Source organism: Macaca nemestrina, chromosome 10 (assembly GCF_043159975.1).
Source record: "Macaca nemestrina isolate mMacNem1 chromosome 10, mMacNem.hap1, whole genome shotgun sequence".
Lineage (NCBI taxonomy): Eukaryota > Metazoa > Chordata > Mammalia > Primates > Cercopithecidae > Macaca > Macaca nemestrina.
The window spans coordinates 142,797,064-142,815,523 of NC_092134.1; the positions used below are offsets into that span (position 1 = coordinate 142,797,064).

General features: G+C 56.2%; 1 protein-coding gene across 6 annotated transcripts in view; it reads right to left on the reverse strand.

Moving 5' to 3' along the window:
* LOC105463809 (beta-1,4-N-acetyl-galactosaminyltransferase 3) overlaps nt 1–18,460 on the reverse strand; it is a 103,271-nt gene that overhangs the window by 3,071 nt on the left and 81,740 nt on the right. For 3 of the 6 annotated variants that reach the window (XM_011711130.3, XM_071072378.1, XM_011711131.3), the window contains exons 4-19: nt 17,837–17,932; nt 17,300–17,390; nt 16,805–16,905; nt 14,933–15,000; nt 13,128–13,206; nt 12,933–12,999; nt 11,389–11,532; nt 10,150–10,259; nt 9,048–9,148; nt 7,549–7,610; nt 6,079–6,865; nt 3,540–3,859; nt 2,664–2,817; nt 2,342–2,414; nt 1,769–1,922; nt 1,018–1,144 (exon numbers count right to left, since the gene is read on the reverse strand). In XM_011711130.3, the coding sequence (XP_011709432.3) occupies nt 1,018–1,144; nt 1,769–1,922; nt 2,342–2,414; nt 2,664–2,817; nt 3,540–3,859; nt 6,079–6,865; nt 7,549–7,610; nt 9,048–9,148; nt 10,150–10,259; nt 11,389–11,532; nt 12,933–12,999; nt 13,128–13,206; nt 14,933–15,000; nt 16,805–16,905; nt 17,300–17,390; nt 17,837–17,932 (2,534 nt within the window). Of the gene's footprint in view, nt 1–1,017; nt 1,145–1,768; nt 1,955–2,339; nt 2,415–2,663; nt 2,818–3,539; nt 3,860–6,078; nt 6,866–7,548; nt 7,611–9,047; nt 9,149–10,149; nt 10,260–11,388; nt 11,533–12,932; nt 13,000–13,127; nt 13,207–14,932; nt 15,001–16,804; nt 16,906–17,299; nt 17,391–17,836; nt 17,933–18,460 lie in introns of those variants that run through there. The other 3 variants (XM_011711129.3, XM_071072379.1, XR_003013964.2) reach the window with 3 other exon arrangements.

Here is an 18,460-nt window from a genome sequence, read left to right on the forward strand (position 1 = left end):
CTTGTCATCTGGAAAACGGAGATCAGGATGCCCACCTCACTGAGATCTGGGGAGAAATAAACAAGGTAACGGATGTGGATGGCCTGCCAAGTGTAGGGACCTGGTACCTGGTGGATGCATTTTGTCCTGCCTCTCGAGAAGAAGTGAGCGCCTTCGTGTCAAGGTTCTGCCCCCAGTGCTCCTGACCTCGCCCTGTCCACCTCCTGTAGACGCTGTTCCAGCACTTAGAGCCTTCTGAAGGGTACCCTCCCTTCTCCTTTGCTCCCTCCTCAAAGGCTCAGATCTCAAGGTGGCATCCTCTCTCTGCCCCTTCTCTTGGCAGCACATTTCTTGAAAAAGGAACCTCACACAGAATGGCCTCCGCCTCCTCACCACCCATGGCCTGGTGTCCCCGCCCAATCTTGCTCTCCTTGTCCACCTGCCAAGGCAGCAGCTTGTACTCTGTTCTCCTCTGAGGCTTTTCATCTCATTGACCCTTTCCTCCTGCTCCAAACCCCCAGGTCCCTTGGTGTCTCATGACTCGGCACCTCCTGGATATCCTCTTGCCCTTTAGTGGTCTCCACTGTCTCTTCTGCTGGCCCCAAAGTCTTTCCTGACCTTTGTCAGGTCTGCTTATCCATCCCCACAACTCTGGGCTCCCCGCTCGGCAGCTGAGGGAGGTGCGCCCCCCTCGGGCCGGGGAGGACGCGGTCTCTCCCACAGTGCCCTGCCTGGTGCTGAGAACATGACGGTTCACGTCTACACTCCATATACCTGCGACACAGTGTACCGGGCATGTTAATTTTCACACCAACCCTGTGACACAGACAGAGGGCGAATCACACCCCTCTAATAGAGAAACTGAGTCCCAGCGAGGCCAGCGATTTGAGGGCGTCCTCCGAGTTCACTCTCTTTACCACACACTGGGACTCCGCAGCCGAGGGGGACGGCCAGGCTGCTGTAGCCTGGCTGCCTGCCTAGAGCACCTGAAGGGATGGAATTCCCAGGCCTCGTGGATGCCCTCCTCTTCCCAGTCACCTGTCCAGCAGCTCCCAGTCTTCCCCGCCCCAGCGGTCTCGGAACTCCTTGGTGTTCATGCCCCCAATCCTGTCCAGGTCAGACTTGTAGATGCCGAGCAGCCCGAACCCATTCACCTCCCAGTAGCCTGTGGACAGACAAGAGCTTCGGGTGAGATGGGCCAGAGGCAGGAGGAGGAAGGAAGGGGGCTTCCAGGCCTAGAGCGTCTTCTGAAAGTCAGAGGCTGGGGGTGAGGGAGGCTGAAGACCGTCTTAGCTGAACAAGTACTTCGCCTGTTTTGGAGGAAAGCCCCCTAACTAAGGTTCAGGGCTCAGCAGTGATTCCAGGCTGTGCCCACGGGCTGACGACGGCCCCACAAAGGGATCGGACAGTGGCAGCCACTGAAGACACAGCTGTGTGTCCGTTTACCTGCCCATTTCCCTTTCCACGGGCAGGGAGCCTACCTTTCCATCTTTGGATCCTCACAGGGCACAGCATCTGGCACACAGCAGTGCTTAGTACATGTGTGATGAATGAACGAAGGAGAAGACGAGGCAGGAGGTGTGCACTGCTGCACCTGCTGTGTGGCTGTCAGCTCAGCCCAAGGGGACCCTGTCTGGTGAGTTTTCCAGGGGAGTGAAGGCCACAGGAGGGCAGGGTGGGGCAGGGGAGGAGGATGCTGATGCTCATAGATAGGACTGCTCCCAGCTCTGGAGTTAAGAGCCAAGATCGGACAAGTCTTTCCTCCCTCCCCAGTCTGAGCAGGGCTCACCCTCAGGCCACTGGGGGGTGGCCCCACAATGCAGCCTCATCACCATGGGGGCAAAGGCCATCTTTCCCTCCACGCAGTGCTTCCGAATGGCATCGATGACTCCAGCTGGGAAGTGGATGTGGAGGTCACAGAGGAAGATGATGCTGTGTGGGTCCTGGGGACAGACGTGGGCAGGGTCAGCAGACCCTGCAGACCAGAGCTAGGAGGTCAGGCCACGCTCTAGGAGAAGCCTCGGAGTCTTCCCTATTGAAGTGATTCACAAACTCCCACAAAACCAACTGCTGGGCAGAGATCCACAGTGCTGAACATCGGAGCATAGTTCTTAACCATCAGAGCGAATTCTGACTCCTCCCCACTCTTTACGAGCTCCAGGGACCCTGGACAACTGGGCAAATGCTCCACTGTGCTCTGCTGATCCCACCCCGGCACTGGCCTGCAGCATAGCAGAGAGGCCCTCCTGTGTCCTCACTCCTGTGCTCCCTGAGGGGCTCACCACCCCATACACCCTAAATGTCTCTCTACCTCTTAACCAGCCTTTAATTCCATCTTGCAAGCCCCATCTGGGCCCTTTACCTTCACGAGGTCTATGCCAGCCTGAAGTCCAGCTGAGCGTTCAAAGTTTCCACTTAGCTTCACGTACTGGTAGCTGCAGGAAGGGGAGAGAGGGCTGAGCGTCAGGACTTAGCTGTGGTGGTCCTGGAGGAAGTTGGCAGGCACAGAATAGAGATGATGTGCGCCCCCGAGAAGGGATTCTGGGCAGGTGAGCCCTCTGGGAAAAGTTAGAGCTAGGAATGAGGAAGGCTGGGCAGGACTCCTGGCTCTCCCCTGGACCCAGCAGCCCTAGGACTTTAGGACAGACGCGGCCCAGCCACCCCCTGGCTGGCGTCCCCCTCACCTCCGCAGCTTGGACCTCTTCAGTGCCGTCTCAACATCCATGTCCTCACTGCTATAGTCAGTGACGATGACGTTGAAGTGTGGGTCGCCGGTGACCTGGAACAGGTTTTCCATGTCTGTGATGAATTGCTGTACCCAGCGTGCCTGGTTCTTCACTACCCCAGGGGGTCAGGCAGGAGAGAGAAACACAGACAAGGGAAAGATGAGCGGCTGAGGCCTCCACTCCCAGTTCCCACGTGAGTCAGGAGGGCCCGTCGGACCTCGGCTGAGGGGACAGTGCAACTCTGCAAAACCATTGGCAACGCAGCACAGACACACGAGGCAGAGGGAGTGCTCACCGGTTAAGGGGGCCTCTGCATCCTGCTCCCCACGCACCCTCCTCCCAGGCACGGGGGCCCACGAGGCGGCCTTGGCTGAGGCTCGTCATCAGGAGCCCTGCCATGTTCTACTAGTGAAACCGTTACCTGTCCTATCCCCATCGTGCTATCTCCATTGTTACACCCCTGCCTGTTGTGTGTTCCTCCTTCTCATATAAAACCCTGCTAATCACTTCATTAAGTACCTCCCTGTCTTACTTCCCCAGACCAACGATCATCCCCCGTGCCAGCAACCCCAGTCATCACCCCCAACCCTGAAAGCCCGTGTGAAAGAGCGAGCGCTGGCCTATGAGGCAGGGTTTGTTTTCAGCACCAACATTTCCTAGCCACATAACCTTAAACTAGTGACTTTCCTGTTGTGAGCCTCAGTTTCCTCAACCATAAGGTGCTCTTTCTCAGAATGATGCTTATGGGATCAACTCAGCGAAAGCAGACGTGGGCGCTCCCGACAGTGCTAGGACCCCTTCCCTGAGAATGCCGAGGCTCGGCGCGAGGCTCACCAGGCACAACGAAGTGGACGACGGCTCGGTGATTCCAGGAGAAACCCTGGGGCCAGCACAGCTTGGGTTCTTGGGCCCGGGTATTCAGGACCTGTCTCCGACGGCTGTGTGGGTCCCAGACCAGGCCTTGCAGGTTCCGGGCCTCGGCCTCCTCGCCACCAGCTGGGCTGATGCCCTGCCAGCCTCGCGCAGACACATACTCCGAGATCCGCACCACACGCTGGCCTTGTTCCAACAGTTCAAGCTCCAAGAGGTAGCGGCCGCCACGTAGCTGGTCCTGACGCTTCTCCACGTTCACAATACGCTGTAGCTGGTACCTCCTACGGCAGAAAGCGTGGGGAGGTTGAGTAACTCCTTTCCACACTGTGAGGGTAGCATATTGTGTCAGAAGCCTGCAAGGCTAATTGTCGGGAGACCCTGGTTTTTGTCCCAGCTTTGCCACTGATTGGCGTAGGGCCTCAGGCGAGATTCGCAGTCTCTCTGGGGTTCGCTGCCTCGGTCTTTAAAAACGTACCTACTGAACTGTGATGATCTCGAAGGTCTCTCACAGCTCCCAGATTCTAAGCACAAGAGGTGAGTAAGAGGGGTCACACTGAAGAGGTTCCTTGAGAAACCTCCATAAAAATGGTCGCATCAACATTCCATAAGACAAAAGGAGTTACAAGATAAATGTCAATTGGTTGGCTCTAAATCATTAGTCAGTAGAGAAATAAAAATCAAAACCACAAGGTGATACCATTTCACACTCATCAGTAAGTATGGCTATCTAAAACAAAACACGATGCCGGGCGCGGTGGCTCACACCTGTAATCCCAGCACTTTGGGAGGCCGAGGCGGGCGGATCACAAGGTCAGGAGATCGAGACCATCCTGGCTAACATGGTGAAACCCCGTCTCTACTAAAAATACAAAAAACTAGCTGGGCGAGGTGGCGGCACCTGTAGTCCCGGCTACTCGGGAGGCTGAGGCAGGAGAATGGCGTGAACCCGGGAGGCGGAGCTTACAGTGAGCTGAGATCGCGCCACTGCACTCCAGCCTGGGCGACAGAGCGAGACTCCATTTCAAAAAAATATATAAATAAATAAAAATAAAAATAAAAAATAAATAAAACCAATGAAATGAAAAGAAACAAGTGTTGATAAGAACGTAGGAAAACTGGAATCTTCATACATTGCTGATGGGAATGTGAAATGATGCAGTGGATTCGAAAAGCAGAGTGGCAGTTCCTCAACATGCTAAACAGAGTTACCATATGACCCAGAACTTCTGCTCCTAGATATATACCCAAGATAACCGAAAGTATGTTCACATAAAAGCTTATGCATGAATGTTCATTGCAGTGTTTTATTTGTAATAGTCAAAAAGTAGAAACAACCCAAATGTCCTTCAATTGATGGATGGAAACACAAAACGTAGTCTATCCACACAATAGCATATTACTCAGCAATACAGAGGAATCAAGCATTCTATACATTCTACAACATGAAGGAAACTTTTGCTAAGTGAACTTTCTGCTAAGCACAAAAAGCCAAATATAAAGGCCACATATAATATGGTTCTATTTGTATAAAATGTCCAGAATAGGAAAATCCATAGAGCTAGAAAGGAAAGTAGTTATTGCCAGATACTACTGGGGGTAAGAGGAGGAATGGGAAGTAACCACTAACATATACGGTTTCTTTTTTTTTTTTTTTTTTTTTTTTTGAGACAGGGTCTTGCTCTGTCACCCAGGCTGGAGTGCAATGGTGCGATCTCAGTTCACTGCAACCTCCACCTCCCGGGTTCAAGGGATTCTCCTGCCTCAGCCTCCCACATAGCTAGGGATACACGTGTGTACCACCGTGCCTGGCTAATTTTTGTATTTTTAGTAGAGACGGGATTTCACTATGTTGGTCAAGCTGGTCTCAAACTCCTGACCTCAAGTGATCCGCCCGCCTTGGCCTCCCAAAGTGCTGGGATTACAGGCGTGAGCCACTGTTTAGTTTCTTTCAAAGGTGACGAAAATGTTCTGGAATTTGGCAATGGTGATGGCTGCACAACACTGTAAACACACTTTTAAAACCACTGAAAGGTACATCCTAGAATGGTGATTTTAACGGTATATAAATTTTATCGTAAAACATGTTGATTGGTTGAATGAATGGGTGCAGGAATGAAAAACAAAGAACTCCAGTCAGGCATCATGCCCTAGCCCTTCCAGCCCACATGCAGGGTCTTGCATTTTTTTAGTCTTTGTGTTGCCTGTTTGTCTATTTGCCAACTCTTTCCTTGGAGGAGGGGATCTCATCGACCAAGTCCTTCCAGTCCTCAACACATGTCCTGGGCCAGGCACCCAGGACTTCAGACCCTTGCCTAAGGGTGGGACAGAGACCTGCCTGGTCAAGATCCTCTCCAGGGACAGGGGCCCCGGGCACTTGTCCTTCCCAGGAACCTGAGTTGGGGGTGAAGTTCCAGCTGTTTCTGCAGCAGGGGAACCCGCTAGCCGCCCCTAGGCCCCTGCCTTCCAGGCCAGCTGGCCCCAGGAGAGCCCTTTACCTTACCCCCGGCTCCTCTGGTTGAGCTTCTTCAAGAAGACCCGCGTGACCTCAAGAGCTTCCTGCTCCGGAAGCAGCAGGTTGCCAGACGTGTTACAGTTCAGATCGATCCAGTCAGTCCTCAGGGCTTGGAAGTCAAGATTCCGGGCACTGAAGGTCTGGTCCCAGTTTACTACCGGGTCAAACACAGGTACGTACTCGAACACCTCACTCATATCCTCTTCCTCTTCCTCTTCTTCCCCCTCTTCCTCTCCCTCTACTTGTCCTTCCGGGCCTGTGGCTGCCACCACTTCCTCCTCCCCGTGCCAGCCCCTGCCGGGGGCCGGAGGCTGCATCCTGTCACCCCATCTCTGCTCCGCGATGTACGACTCCACCTGGTTCAGCCACTGAGACTGCTCCAGAGTCTTCCTGGGGCCGTCACCAGCGGGCTTGGGCCGGGGCCCCCGAATCGGAGGCGGGTTCTTCGCAGGGTGCCCAGGAGGCCACGTGTCTCGGCTGGGCTCAAGGCTGGGTTTCTGCTTCCTCTTCTCTGGCTGCCGCGCTGGAATGTCGCTGGTCCTCCCTGGGAAGGACGCTGTGGAGTTCCGTTTGGAGAGGGGGGCCGGCAGGCCGTCCCGAGGCTGAGCCAGGAGTTTCCGCAGGCTTCGGAGGTGGTAGTCGGTGACATCTTGCTCCGGGGTGGAGGCAGGTGTCCGTCTTCCCTCGAGCATCCCGGCATTCTGGTCGTTGGAGGCAGGGGTCTCCTCAGCCACTTCTCCATACTGGGCCTCTTCTAGGCTTTCCTCAAGACCTGCTGTTAATAACAACCATTCCTCAGGTCAGGAGTTTCCAACCCTTTCCAAACAAGACATACAAGACAGAGGATGATCATACGTGTGATGCACCATGGGGCTCCAGACTGGGGTTGAATCCAGGCTCTAATCTATCACTCACTGTGTGACCCTGGGCAAGGTACTCAACTTCAACTAACCCCAGTTTCTTCATCTGCACAAAGGGAATAATACTGCGTCTCCCATGGGTGTGTGAAGACTGAGTGAGATAAACAGCATCACGTGCTCGGCAGGTGCACAGGCTCGGCAGGTGCACAGCACCTGAGGGACCCAACAGATGGTTCCAACCATGCCCTAATCCCCCAGAAAAGGCCCCAGAAGACAGTGCTTCTCTATATCAGAGCCTCCCAAATGGTGCGCCAGGGACAGTGATCCCCTCCAGCAGTCCAAGGAACCTCCCCCGGGCTCTCACTCTCCTCCAGCCGACCCCAGCATGCTGCTAAAAATAGTGTCATTTTCCACATGGGCCTGGATACCGAAGAGGCAAGAGTCATGCTCTCCACTCCCTTGGGCATGAAGGGAGAGGTCATGGGATTTGGATCTTGAGCTCCTCAGGGGCGGGGCTGGCATGGTCCAAACTTCCCCTGGAAACAGACCATGGTCGCCCTCTCAGTCTGACCTGGAAGGCTCAGCTCTCACTCTGTACCTGGCTGCTCCGGTCCCTGCTTCTCAGGCTGGTCAATCTTGATGTACTCCTGAAAGCCGAACCTGCAGGAGGAAGGGAGGTGTGCACTGGCACCAGGTGCTCTGCGGGCTCAGCCCTGGCTCCGCTGGAAGTCTCAGCAGGAGTCTGACGTTTTGCCCCAGACTAGAGTGGAGGAAGGAGGCTGGGTGAGTGGTGTGTGTGTGTGTAGGAAGGAGGCTGGGTGAGCGGTGTGTGTGTGTAGGAAGGAGGCTGGGTGAGCGGTGTGTGTGTGTAGGAAGGAGGCTGGGTGAGCGGTGTGTGTGTGTAGGAAGGAGGCTGGGTGAGCGGTGTGTGTAGGAAGGAGGCTGGGTGAGTGGTGTGTGTGTGTGTAGGAAGGAGGCTGGGTGAGCGGTGTGTGTGTGTAGGAAGGAGGCTGGGTGAGCGGTGTGTGTGTGTGTAGGAAGGAGGCTGGGTGAGTGGTCTGTGTGTATGTAGGAAGGAGGCTGGATGAGCGGTGTGTGTGTGTGTAGGAAGGAGGCTGGGTGAGTGGTGTGTGTGTGTGTAGGAAGGAGGCTGGGTGAGTGGTGTGTGTGTGTGTAGGAAGGAGGCTGGGTGAGTGGTCTGTGTGTATGTAGGAAGGAGGCTGGGTGAGCGGTGTGTGTGTGTAGGAAGGAGGCTGGGTGAGCGGTGTGTGTAGGAAGGAGGCTGGGTGAGTGGTGTGTGTGTGTGTAGGAAGGAGGCTGGGTGAGCGGTGTGTGTGTGTAGGAAGGAGGCTGGGTGAGCGGTGTGTGTGTGTAGGAAGGAGGCTGGGTGAGTGGTGTGTGTGTGTGTAGGAAGGAGGCTGGGTGAGCGGTGTGTGTGTGTAGGAAGGAGGCTGGGTGAGCGGTGTGTGTGTGTAGGAAGGAGGCTGGGTGAGTGGTGTGTGTGTGTAGGAAGGAGGCTGGGTGAGCGGTGTGTGTGTGTAGGAAGGAGGCTGGGTGAGCGGTGTGTGTGTGTAGGAAGGAGGCTGGGTGAGCGGTGTGTGTGTGTAGGAAGGGGGCTGGGTGAGCGGTGTGTGTGTATGTAGGATGGAGGCTGGGTGAGCGGTGTGTGTGTGTGTAGGAAGGAGGCTGGGTGAGCGGTGTGTGTGTGTAGGAAGGAGGCTGGGTGAGCGGTGTGTGTGTGTAGGAAGGAGGCTGGGTGAGCGGTGTGTGTGTGTGTAGGAAGGAGGCTGGGTGAGCGGTGTGTGTGTGTGTAGGAAGGAGGCTGGGTGAGTGGTGTGTGTGTGTGTAGGAAGGAGGCTGGGTGAGTGGTGTGTGTGTGTGTAGGAAGGAGGCTGGGTGAGTGGTGTGTGTGTGTAGGAAGGAGGCTGGGTGAGCGGGGGGTGTGTGTGTGTGTGTGTGTGTGTGTAGTACTCAGAAGAGCAAGAGCCAAGACTGGTTGGGCTGGGATGCCACCACGGCCACTCTGGTCCAGGTGCTCCCCTGGCTCCTGCAGAGCCTCCTGCAAAGCCACCTCCTTCCCCACTCAGTGTGTCTCACCTGTCTTGGTAGTAGGCGTTTTCCTGGTAGAAGCATCTATTGTGGGTCTCCATGTGGCTCAGGCGGGTATAGTCATTGGGGTAAACAAAAGACAGATGAACCTGGAAGCGGAAAAATCAGCAGCAGGGGTCAGAGAGTGAGATCCTGGGAAGGCTGCCCCGCCTGGGATCACACAGGGCCGCGGGGGACCCGCCCTTGCCATGGAGAGAAGGGCTGCTCTGAGCGCTGAATGAAACGTTTGGCGATGCAGATGGGGCTTTCATGCCACTCGTTATGCCAGCTCTCCTGGGCTCTGTGGACCAAATGCAACCCGAGTCAAGCCCCTGGTCCACATCTCTCCTGAACCAGCTCCCATCCCTCAGCTTCAGCCAAAACCATTTCTTTCTCCCTCTGACACCTGATCCTCTCCTGAAACCTCTGAGCCTTTACCTGTAACCTCCCACAGCCCTAGAACAACCCCTCTTCTTATTTACTTCACTGATTCCTTTGCCCCCCTTAAGCATAGCTTGTGGTCACCACCACCAAAGAACTTCTCAATTACACCCCAGCCATTCTCTGACCTGGCGATGCCTCCTGACCTCTTTCTTCTGCCCTCCAGCTCTTCCTTACAATCATCTCTAAATCTGGATGGACAGGAGAGTGGCCACCCTGCCCGTCTGGCTTTGACATGGGTTCCGGGTTCTTTAAAGCTAACTTCCCCTCCATAGTTCTTTTTCCCCCAGTGCCTGGTCTCCGGGTTTAGGAAGTCCTGCCGGCTGACTGGCTGGCGGGACTGACCAGGCAGGGTAGGGTTGTGTGGTCCTCGGAGCAGGACGCGTAAGAAGCCTCAGCCAGGCCGCCTGATACCATCACTGGGGCAGAGGTGGTGTGTGTGTGGGGGGCCTGAGGCAGAGCACCCACGAGCAGGCTCTGATGGACAGACCATTCGGGCCAGTCCATCCGGGAGTGCAAGTTCTTCCCAGCCCAGGGACCTGTGAGGCTGTCCTATCTGGTGGGATGGGATGTCAGGAAGACGGGAAAGGCAGCCTCACCACCTCCCCTCCCAGTCACAGGCAGCGATCCCTCTGCCGGCCCCGCTCGCCACGACCCAGGCAAGACTTACAAACCGGAGTCCCTGGTAGCGCTGCAGAGGGAGCCCGTCCACCAGGTAGCTGGGTTTGTAGGGACAGTCGGGCAGGACGTGGCGGAGACGCGACTTGGGGATCAGAGGCACTGAGGACAGTGGAGGAAGAGGAATGAGGGTGAGGGTGGGCCCGGAAACTGGGGCTGAAGCTTCTGCCCCGAGTAGGGCCCTTTCTGTATCCGCAAGGGGCAGCTGTGGTCTGCCGATGTCTGTGGCTGAGGCTGCCAGCCGGAGGCTGCCCCACGGACCTGGAGCAGGGCCGTTTGAGGAGCACCCTGGCAGCAGAGGACTCAGGACACAGCCCCAGGTCCAAGGCACAGTTTGACTTTAGAGTCACTGCAGGGATAGCCTCAGTAAGGTCTAGAAAGTTCTAAGAGGCCAGATAGGCTCCTCCCTCATGCAGGACCAATAACCGGATTTCCTACCATGGGCTGAACATCCCCTTAGCGCCAGTTGTCATTTTTTTTGAGAGGGGTGAGGAGTAAAGAAACTTTGTCTTTTTTTTCTTTCCTTTTCTTTTCTTTTTTTTTTTTTTTTTTGAGACAGGATCTCACTCTGTCGCCCAGGCCGGAGTGCAGTGGTTCAATCACAGCTCACTGCAGCCTCAACCTCCTGGGCTCAAGCGATCCTCCTGCCTCAGCCTCCCGAAGTGCCAGGATGACAGGAATGAGCCACCATGCCTGGCCATCTTTGCCATCTTTTAAAATGTAAACACTCCCAAGAGGAAAAACGCATGAGACTTTAACACTGTGGTGTCAACATTATTTCTCTCCTTGGATGACAAGAGCTGGAATCCAGTAAGAGGCAAGGACACGTGAGACTGGGAAGGGACAAGAGCTGGAATCCAGTAAGAGGCAAGGACACGTGAGATCGGGAAGGGACAAGAGCTGGAATCCAGTAAGAGGCAAGGACACATGAGATTGGGAAGGGATGTGCGGGGGACCTTCCGGGTTCTAATTCTATTTCTTCTCGTGGGTGGTGGTTCCACAAACGCACGCTCTGTCATGACAGGCAGAATTGTAAAATTACACGTAAATATTTTCACACGTATTTACATGCTCTCTTTTCCGTATGCATGTTCTATTTTATAAGGAAAATAAAAGTTACTACGGTGTTTGGGATACTGTGACGGGTCTCTCAAGTCTTCTCCACCATCAGCAGCGGACCTGGCAGTGCGGTGTCCCCAGACGGGATGCCAAGCGCTGGCCGAGGCCTTACCTCGGTAGAGGGTGTCCCGGGGGTCAGGCCGAAGCATGTCCGCGGGCGGCTGCTCGTCCCTGGGAAGAGCGTTGGAGGAGCCCACGTGGCTGGCTGCTGTCTGTGGGATGTGGCCCACCTCATCCATCTGTAGGAACGTCTCATCTGGGCGCAGGGAGGAAAGAACAGCAGGAGGCTGTGGAGCCTGGAGCACAGCAGCCCACTGCCCTTGAAGGGGAGGGAAGAGATGCAGACGGGGCTCCTGACTCCAGCGGCCTCTCTCTGGCTCCCGCCACAGCGGTGGCTTCACGATTCATCTCCCTTTGGCCCCCTCTGCCGGTCCCATGGCTGACCCACATGACTGTGTCGTGTACTTGGGAAAAGACACCTCTTTTTGAAAATGTGTTACTGCGGACTGCTAGAAATTTGTCATTATGTACGCCTAGTTTATTGAACATTTACAGAGCACTTAACAATAAGCCAGGCCCTGCTCTAAGAATATCCCAAATATTAACCCATCTAATCTCTAAAAGCACCACATGCCTTCTGTACTACTATGATTCCTAGTTTACAGATGAGGAACTTTGGCACAGAGAATCTAAGTCATTTGCCCAACATCATACAATGGATGGGTGGCCAAGCTGAGTTTGAAACCAGGTGATCTAGTTTCAGTGTCCAGGTTAAAGCAAGCCACAGAGAAGGGGGGTGGGGGGCTGGCTGCTGCTTTGCTCTCTTGTCTCCCGGGTTCATGCATCTGTCTACACCTGCCACGGAGGCCTATGGATGGCATGTTTTTCAGTGGGACCTCTGGCTGGGAGTCTCACTGGGGAAATTATATGAAATGGAAAATGCCACTGAAGAAAGAGGTCACTCACTTCCTGCACACTGAAGGCAGGTGAAAAGGTTTCCTCTGCCCTGGCTATGGCTCTGCAAGAACCATGGTTACCTTATCTGTAAAACAGGGTTTTGTTTTGTTTTGCTTTTGAGACAGGGTCTTGCTCTGTTGTCCAGGCTGGAGTGCAGTGATCCAATCACAGCTCACTGCAGCTTCAGATTCAAACTCCTGGGCTCAGTTGATCCTTCCCAGTAGCTGTGACTACAGGCATGAGCCACTACACCCAGTTAATTTTTTAATTTTTTGTAGAGATGAGATCTCGCTATGTTGTCTGGGCTGGTCTCGAACTCCTCCTACCTTGGCCTCCCAAAGTGCTGGGATTACAGGTGTGAGCCACCACACTCAGCCTCAGAGTTTTTGAATCTGGTGTGAGCCTGACAGTCTCTGGACTCCCTTGAAGCTGTATTCAAAATGTTGTGTGTGGGTGGGTAGACAAAGGCATTTTTCTGAGGCAAGGGCTCAGAGAGCTTCTAGCAGGTTCTCAAAGGGGTCACTGACCCTGGGGAGTTAAGGACTCCTGGTCATAAGGTCCCACTCTTTTCTGGACCCCTTCATACCCGTGTCCCAAGCATCTCAAGCTTCCCTCCTCCCCTCCACCCCTGCCAAATCCCCCAGGGTAGGCTGGCCCCACCTGGCCTCCATCTCCAGGGCAGGGCCAGAGCCTACTCACTTGTGAAGAGGGACAGGGAGAGGGAGTCAATGATGGTGAACTTGGCTCCAGGGTCATTCCGTCGCCACTGGAAGAGAAGAGAGAGGGTAGATGCAGAAGGTGGGAGGTAGCTGGATTTCCAACAGGGGTCAAGGGACAAGGGGAGATGAGTGCCAGGAACTGAGCTGGGAGAGGCAGGAGCAGCAGCAAACTCACCGCAACTTCCACGTGGTCGGTGCCCTCCTCATTCTGCTTGTGCAGCACCTCGAAGTAGTACCTATGGGAGGCTGACAGGCTGGCAGGAGAGAGGGCAGGAAAGCAAACGCTGTCTCCGTGGGCCCCGGGGTCGCGGCTCTGTCCCATCCCCTCGCAGCACCTTAAACTTCCTCATCCCTTCTCCTTGCTCTTAGAACCCCAGGAGTTCACTGCCTAGGTTCGAGCCCCCACTCTACCACTTGCTAACAGAGTGAGCTGTTTTCTCTCGGTGACATGAGCATAATCAGAGTAACCACTCCACAGGATGACAGGAAGAACCCAAAGAACGGTAACAGAAGCCTTCAGAGCGCAGAGACTGTGGCAGAGGCTGTTCTAAATGCTTTCTGTATGTGACCTCACGTAATCCTTGTTCGTAGAGGAGAACAGAGGCACAGAAGGTTTGGCCAGTTTGCCAGAGTCACCAGGTGATGAGTGGCGGCGGTGGGATTCCACGGCAGACCTGCCCCAGGGCCGTGCACTAGGTGCAGAGCTCCACACGGAGCGTCCACTCGCAGCCGGCATGTGAGCGCCCTTTGCAAGGGAGATGGTCTCCTTAAAATGTTTAAATGCATTTTTATTGACACGTAATGCTCGTGCAGATTTATGGGGGTGCACACGGTGTTTTGTTGCATGCATAGGATGAGTAAGGATCAAGTCAGGGCATTTAGGATCCCATCACCCACCTCGAGCACTTGGCATTCTATGTTTTGGGAATATTCCAAATCCTTTTCTCCCGTTGTTGGGAAATATACAATACATCGTTGTTACTACAGTCGCCCTATTGTGCTGTCGAGCATTAGAGCGTATTCCTTCCTTCTAGCTGTGTCTGCACCCCGCCTCTCCCCTCTACCCGCCTCTCCCCCCCCAGCCTCTCCCCCCCAGGCCAAGTCCTTCCCAGCGTCAGCAACGCGTGCTCCTCCCGCCTGCGTCAGCACGCGCGGGCCAGCAGGGGGCGCTCTGAGGCCGGGCCACGCGCCCTTCCCCGCCAGCAAAAGCGATTCCTCTCCCGGCCGGGCCGACCGGGGTCACCGCGGGCAGCTCCCTGCAGCCGGGTCAGAGCCGTGTCCAGGCTGCCGTCGGTGTGGAGAAAAGGGGAGCGCGAGGACTGGGAGCAAGGAGACCCGTTTTCCAGTCCCGGGGGTCACTGAACAGCGGTGCGGGCCGGGCGCGGTGGCTCAAGCCTGTAATCCCAGCACTTTGGGAGGCTGAGGCGGGCGGATCACAAGGTCAGGAGATCGAGACCATCCTGGCTAACCCGGTGAAACCCCGTCTCTACTAAAAATACAAAAAACTAGCCGGGCGTGGTGACGGCGCCTGTAGTCCCAGCTACTCGGGAGGCTGAGGCAGGAGAATGGCGTAAACCCGGGAGGCGGAGCTTGCAGTGAGCCGAGATCGCGCCACTGCACCCCAGCCTGGGCGGCAGAGACTCAGAAAAAAAAAAAAAAAATAGCTGTGTGACCTGCAATGAGTCTTGGCCTTCTGGGCCTCAGTTTCCCCATCTGTGACATGAGGAAGGATGGGCCAAAAAAAAAAAGCTGTGTGACCTGCAATGAGTCCCCGCCTTCCGGGCCTCAGTTTCCCCATCTGTGACACGAGGAAGGTGGGCCAGTGGGTGCCGAGCCAGAGACCCGGTGGCCTCGAACGCGTGGCGCAGGTGGCCGGGGGGCGGATGGGGTACAGCCGGGGGCAGACGGGGTACAGCCGGCTCCACCACCACCGGCCTCCGCACTGAGGCGCGCACGAGGCCTGCCCTGACCCTCACTCACCTCACCGGCTTGGAAATCTGGCTCCGAAATTTCCCAAACTCTCCAGGGGCCGTCCATTCCTTCCCAGTCTGGAGGCGTGGAAGGGAGAAGTGGAGGGAAGGAGGGACGCACAGAGCAAACAGGAGGCCCGAGGCGGTGAGTGCAGAGACCAGGAGGGAGAAGAAAGGAGAAAAGTGAGAAAAAGAGGGAGGAAGAGGAGCAAGAGGAGAGTGGTAGGAGAGAAAACAGAAAAGAGTGGAGGAGGGTGAGTGTTGCCCACGCAAGAGGCGCCCGCCTTGCTACGAGGCCGGAGCAGAGCAGCCGGAGGGCCCCAAAGATGCTGCGGCTGGGCCCCCACAGCCGGATCGCCGGGGCCTTTCCCCAGCCTCAGACTCGCTCCCCGCTCCTCCCGGTCCGCACTCCCTGCCCCACTCCTCCTTACTCGTTACTCCCAACTCCTCCCTTTTCCCACTCCTCCTCTTCCCCCCAACTCCCCTCCTCCCTATACCCCCCTTCTCTTCCCTCCTCCCCACTCCTTATTCCTCTTCCCCCCAACTCCCCCCTCCTCCCTACATCCCCGTTCTCCTCCCTCCTCCCCACTCCTTATTCCTCTTCCCCCCAACTCCCCCCTCCTCCCTACATCCCCGTTCTCCTCCCTCCTCCCCACTCCTTATTCCTCTTCCCAATTCCCCCCTCCTCCCTACATCCCCGTTCTCCTCCCTCCTCCCCACTCCTTACTCCTTTTCCCTCTCTCCCTCCCCCTTCCTCTTTCTCTCCCTCCTCCTCCATCCTCCCCACTCCTCCCCACTCCCCACTCGTTACTCCCAACTCCTCCCTTTTTCCACTCCTCCTCCTACCCCTTCCCCACTCCTTACTCCTCTTCCCTCCAACTCCCCCCTTCTCCCTACACCCCCATTCTCCTCCCTCCTCCCCACTCCTTACTCCTCTTCCCCCCTCCCCACTCCGCCTTCCTTTCTCTCCCTCCTCCTCCCTCCTCCTTCCCACCTTTCCCTCCTCACTCCCCACTTTCCCACAACTCCCCACACCTAACTCCCAACTCCTCCCCACTCCTCTCACCTCCCCAATCCCCACTCCTCCCCACTCCCCATTCCTCCCCACTCGTTACTCCCAACTCCTCCCTTTTCCCACTCTTCCTCCTCCCCCTTCCCCACTCCTTACTCCTCTTCCCTCCAACTAACCCTTTTCCCTACACCCCCGTTCTCCTCCCTCCTCCCCACTCCTTACTCTTCTTCCCTTCCCCACTTCCCCTTCCTCACTCCCTCCTCCTCCTCCCTCCTCCCCACTCCTTCCCACCTTTCCCTCCTCACTCCCCACTTTCCCACAACTCCCCACACCTAACTCCCAACTCCTCCCCACTCCTCTCACCTCCTCACTCCTCCCCACTTCTCACTCCTCCCCATTCCTCACCTCCCCACTCCTCCCCACTTCTCATTCCTCCCCATTCCTCTCACCTCCCCACTCCTCACTCCTCCCCACTCCCCACTCCTCCTTCCTCCCCACCCCTCACTCCTCCCCATTCCTCTCACCTCCCCACTCCTCCCCACTCCTCCCCTCCCCACTCCTCCCCACTCCCCACTCCTCCCTCCTCCCCACTTCTCTCACCTCCCCACTCCTCCCCACTCCTCTCACCTCCCCACTCCTCCCCCACTCCTCACTCCTCCCCACTCCTCGCTCCTCCTCATTCCACTCACCTCCCCACTCCTCACTCCTCCCCATCCTCAGTTTATCCCTTCGTAGAGGGGTAGGGGTGAGGGAGGAGACTTCCTTTCCACCCCTTCTTCCCTGCTGTCACACCAGAGATGCTACGGTAATGAGCGGCTGCTGGCGGACTCAATGAACAGATGGGAGGGCCCGGGGCTGAGCTGGCCCTACCTTGCCCACACTGGCCAGCAGCTGGAGGCCTGAGACCTGGTCATCGAGGCTCAGCCAGAATTCCGCGTTGTCATCAGCAGCAATGGCAAACTGGATTTTCCCTGGGCAGCGGGGAGAGTTTCCAGATGAGGGCAAGGAGGGCATCAGCATAAAAAGCCGGAGGCTTTTTCGAGTGTCTTAGCAATTAAATTCCCTCCAGGGCTGGATGCCGTGGCTTCCCTCTCTGTTAAGTGGGGGTCTCTACATCCTGGGAGACAGTGTGAAGATGGAAAAGACTTATAGAGAGAGAGGAGCTGGTTCCAGGCTACAAACCAGGGAGCGAAGCAGCAGCCTGTGGGAGTTGGACGAGACCTCAGTGTGACTCGATTTCCCCTCTCCCCTGAGGGGGGACTAACAGGAAGTTAGTCCCGTCTACCCGTAGCCTTGTGTGGTGGTCTTTGGGTCCCGGGCAGCACTCTAGAGCGGGAAGAAGGATGGGTTTTGGGCTGGCCTCACCGTCAGTGAAAGGGTGCAGGTAGCCAAAGATGCGGAGGCCATAGTTGGTCCATCTGGGGGACACGGCCAGCTTCCTCAGGGTTGTGCGGATCTATGCCAAGAAAGGGGAAGGAAACAGTTACCCAGAAGAGGGAAGAGGAAGTCGGTCCACCCAGGGCTGGTGGGAAGACTAGGAGGGGACTATGACAGGAGGGACCAGGGCTGTGGCTTCGTGAGTGGAGTGCAGGCTCAATGTCAGCTCCCATTTGCCTCTTTGTCCAGGAGACTTGTACAGTGCACAACCAGCACAACTGTACATGGTGGCCCTGGGTATACTATATTGTGAGCCAGAGAGTCTGAAACAGAAATGATGCAGAAGATGAAATTGAAAGAATCCCTAGGAAGGAAACAAGGGAACTATTATGGGCAGACAAAAAGAGAGCTCAAAAGATAAAGGAGAAAATATGGACCAGAAAAGAAGCAAGGAAAGATGCGAGAGAAGTGGGCAGAGGAGGCAGGTGTGGAGGGAGGTGGGCACGGCAGCCTTCAGGCACTCACGTGGGGGTACAGCGGGAAATGCAGGTTCCTCCTGAGCTGCTGGATAGAGCTGCCACACCAGTCCTCAAACACGTGCAGGTTGGCACGGCCCCGGAACTGCAGGGTGGAGGCACCGTGGTGAGTGTGAGCACCCCATGCCCGCCCCAGCTCCTCAGCTCCGGGAGGCTGGGCAGAGAGGGGCCAGTGCTCCTCTCACTGTGCGGGTCCGGCCCACTCTATCCCATTCCTAGCCCAGCACCTGGCACTTATTTCAGGAACCTGGTGCTGATGTTCACCCCACGGCCTGGCCTTGAGGACAAGGTCTGCTCTGGCCGTGCACGCACATGCACATACTCTCCCTGGTCCTCCCATGCAGGAAGGGGGCTGGTTTTCATGCCTCAGGCAAGGTGGGCAATGGTTGTGAGAGAATAGCTGAGAGGACAGGGAACTAGGAGGAGCCTGCTGGGGTCTCAGGGAAGACTTGCTCTGCTCCCCTCCCCGTCCCTGATGCCTGAGGAGAGGAAAGCTCCACAGCTGTCTGCCTGTGAAACCTTATCTACCCAGGGGTCTCCACGCTTCTGGCTCCCCTTGGGAAGCAGCTGGGAGGCACCGCAGGAGGGAGCTGGGGCCCATCTGGGCTTGCCA